This window comes from Octopus bimaculoides, chromosome 5, assembly GCF_001194135.2.
Source record: "Octopus bimaculoides isolate UCB-OBI-ISO-001 chromosome 5, ASM119413v2, whole genome shotgun sequence".
In the NCBI taxonomy this organism is placed as follows: Eukaryota; Metazoa; Mollusca; class Cephalopoda; order Octopoda; family Octopodidae; genus Octopus; species Octopus bimaculoides.
Genome location: NC_068985.1, coordinates 28818447 through 28821867, shown reverse-complemented (window position 1 = coordinate 28821867; position 3421 = coordinate 28818447). Strand labels below are relative to the sequence as shown.

The following is a 3421-nucleotide window of genomic DNA, read 5'->3' as shown; positions in this document are numbered from 1 at the left end:
ATATATATATATATATTCCCATACACGCACGCATACATGTATGAGTGCAAATGTGCTGAATAATTCTACCGACTGAATACCCAACCTTTAAATAATTCCGATTTATATGTCAAAATTCTCAATTCAAATTTAAAGAATGTTGCCGCCCTTGTTACAATTTTAGAGACTAATGTTTACAGAAAGATTATTCTTTATATTGACAGTAGTTAAAAAAAAAAAGAGAAGGAAACATTTTGAGATTGTGATCTTTATATTTCACTTAGTTGAAGAACGTTGATGTCGTATTTGTGATAGGGCTTAAATAAAGTGAAACTGTTTAGCACATTTAGCTTACTAGAAATTTAGGTTTGTATGTGCGGTGCTGGTGACCATGCTTACGACGCTAATAACAAGACTAATAACCTGTATCTGAATAAACGTTAATACGAAGACCATTTGACAATTTATTTGAAATTAGTCATGGCTTCCCAAACCTCACACACGCACACGCACACACACACACACACACACACCTATCTATCTATCTATCTATCTATCTATCTATCTATCTATCTATCTATCTATCTATCTATCTATCTATCTATTTATAAATTGGTTTAGTGCAATGACAATGATACTACTGTACAAGTATGTCATTATAGGAAGTGAAATATTTCAGACACTTATAATTAAGATACCTAGGCTCATATTTTTGCCGACACATATTTGTGTATGTGTGAAAGTGGCGGAGAAGATATCTAAGTTTATTTACAATAATGAAATGAGTAAAATTAGTTTTCTTATGAATTTATCATCACAATAATTGACCATTTATAACATCAAGAATATGGCGTGCAATTCTATTAAAAATATTAATTCATGTCATGCGGAATAGTCAATATTCTGATTGCAAAAGTACAGACAAAATAAGTGAACACATAAATACTGGTACAATATATTTTTAGGGGAAAGGTAATGCAAAATTGTGACATTCATGCCTTTTCTATGGACATTAGCGAATGACTTGAAATGGTTTTCAACCTAATCAGAGCAAGTTACCGCTTTTTCTGAGTCTATAAGTTTTGCTTTTGGCTATATAGAATGGTAATCCATTATGAGGAAAGTTGTAACGTTCGTACATATTCCGGTGAAAATTAACATTTTATAACTGGATGCAGAAATTACGTAGCAAACTCCAGGATACAAAAATACTGAATTCATCTGAGGTAGATCTTGACCAGCTTTTATAGTCGAATGAGGAAGTGGAAGGGGATGGTCTACTTTTCTTACAGACTTTGGAGAGATAAAAAGCAGCCTTGACACACGCGAGGAATGCTTTGAGACAATTCATAGTGCGTCTGTTTGGGTTACAGGAGATGCATGGCTCGAACCATGCAGACAGCTTTCTACTTATTTTCTATCTAAAGTTTTCTTTTTTTTTCTTTTTTAGCTCAGTCTATCATAAGCTATTGTTCATAATTGAATTTTTTCAGTAAAACATCGTTGATAAAGACTTCTTTAACTATATGCTGAATATGGGTGATGAAAGCATCGAATGTACATATTATATGGCCAGAAAAGAAAACAAACCCAGAAGATATGAGACTATATTTAGCACTTTTGATATTTTAAAAATCTTTCTGCATGCATGTCAACGAATTTCCAGATTTACTTTCAAAATTTTGAATATATATTCTTGGTTAACAAAATAAATAAATAAAATAAAATACATGATCATATAATGATATAATGCATTTGCCTTTTTCTTTGACATTTTTATATTTAATATAATTCGCATTCAGAATAATATTCCACAATGCATTATTACCACAATATCTGACATATCTTTGTGTACATATAGCTTCAAATCAGTACAGAAATATTTTTTAGGGTTAAATAGATTTACCTGACAATAATACATAACTATCTCTAACATTCCATTCTAGATGACAACAACAATAAAGTTTGGCAGTGCTGTTTGGCAAGACGAAGCGAAAGCAAAGCAAGAAAATGAATAAAAACTCATATATATATCAACGTACAGAAGAATTTACAAGAAGTTGCAAACATAATTTAGACATAGGTTAACAGTTACACAGTACGCTCTCGATCTTGTGAAAAATCGATTGCGGATCATAGCCGTACGGCACTGATAGCAGCAGCAATAGCAGAAGAAGGCCGGGAAAGTTCACCTAGAGCTGCTGATTAGCAACTCATGGTGAAACCCGAAGCAGAGAAACCTGACAAATAAGAAGGCAGATTAAGCTTCTCACATGCGTCGACTGAAACCGATGCGTAGGGCGCGGTGGTGTCGTAAACATTACTGGAATACGGCTTTGTTTTGTAGGATGTGACTGTTTTAGGGGCGGTGTTACTGGCATAACGAGTAGAGAGAGTCGCAGCGTACGGCGAGGACCAGGGATGTACTGCGATACCTGCTCGATTCGGGGCATAAGAGATGTCACCGGAATTCTTGCCTCCATCCCATGATGGATAGGCTGTATGAAACAACCATGAGGTATGCTCGCTGCCTGCCGACCCATTCGCTCTGCCATTGTTAGCCATCAATTCCGGCAGCGTTGCAGAAGTCAGTAAACTTAGATTGCGTTTGCAGAACGAGTCCGGCATACCTCCTCCACAGTCCATGTCAAGGTTCAATCGCTTGTCCAAGTCGTTCATTAATGATGTCTCCGCTGTGATGTCCCGACGTAGGTTTGAAGCCGTTTCTGGAAAGTGAAACTCTGTCAAAAGTCACATGGATAGAAAAAGGCGACAGTTCAACTATTCACAACATTGCACTTAAATGCAAACTCTCTCTCTCTCTCATACACTCACACACACACATACACACATACATACACACACATAAATATATAAGCACAGTCACACACAACTCATATGACATTGTCAATTCGTACAATGCAAATCAACTAAAACACACATACAGACACACAGACACAGACACACGCATACAGACACACACATACAGACACACACATACAGACACACATATAGTTCTAAGTTAAATTAAATTATTATTTCAAGGTAAGCTTACAATAACAGCAAAATCAGTTGCTGGAAAGCTGACTCAATACTTAAAGGAATTATAATTCTCTACCAACCACTACACTCTGCGTACTTTAGCTTCATTACCATGGCAACAGTCTGGATACTTTTTGATCAGGCCTCGTAGATATTCATACACGCCTGTGAAGTCACACGAATATATTTGCACGTATACAAATCCTCACATACATACAAACTATTAATTAGATATAATAACGAAAACACCTAAGATGATACATCCAGATAAGGACACACACACACACACACACACACACACAAACAGGGAGAGAGTGAGAGGTACAAATAGATAAAGAAATGCATAAGATAACATTTTAGGTTAATTCAAAAAGAAACTACCAATATATATATATATATA

The 3421-nt window shown here is 35.5% G+C and overlaps 1 protein-coding gene across 1 annotated transcript in view; it reads right to left on the bottom strand.

Moving 5' to 3' along the window:
• Positions 1-3421, bottom strand: part of LOC128247839 (uncharacterized) — a 13975-nt gene that overhangs the window by 2636 nt on the left and 7918 nt on the right. Inside the window, exon 4 of the mRNA XM_052968030.1 lies at positions 2253-2705. Within this exon, the coding sequence (XP_052823990.1) occupies positions 2253-2705 (453 nt within the window). The remainder of the gene's footprint in view (positions 1-2252; positions 2706-3421) is intronic.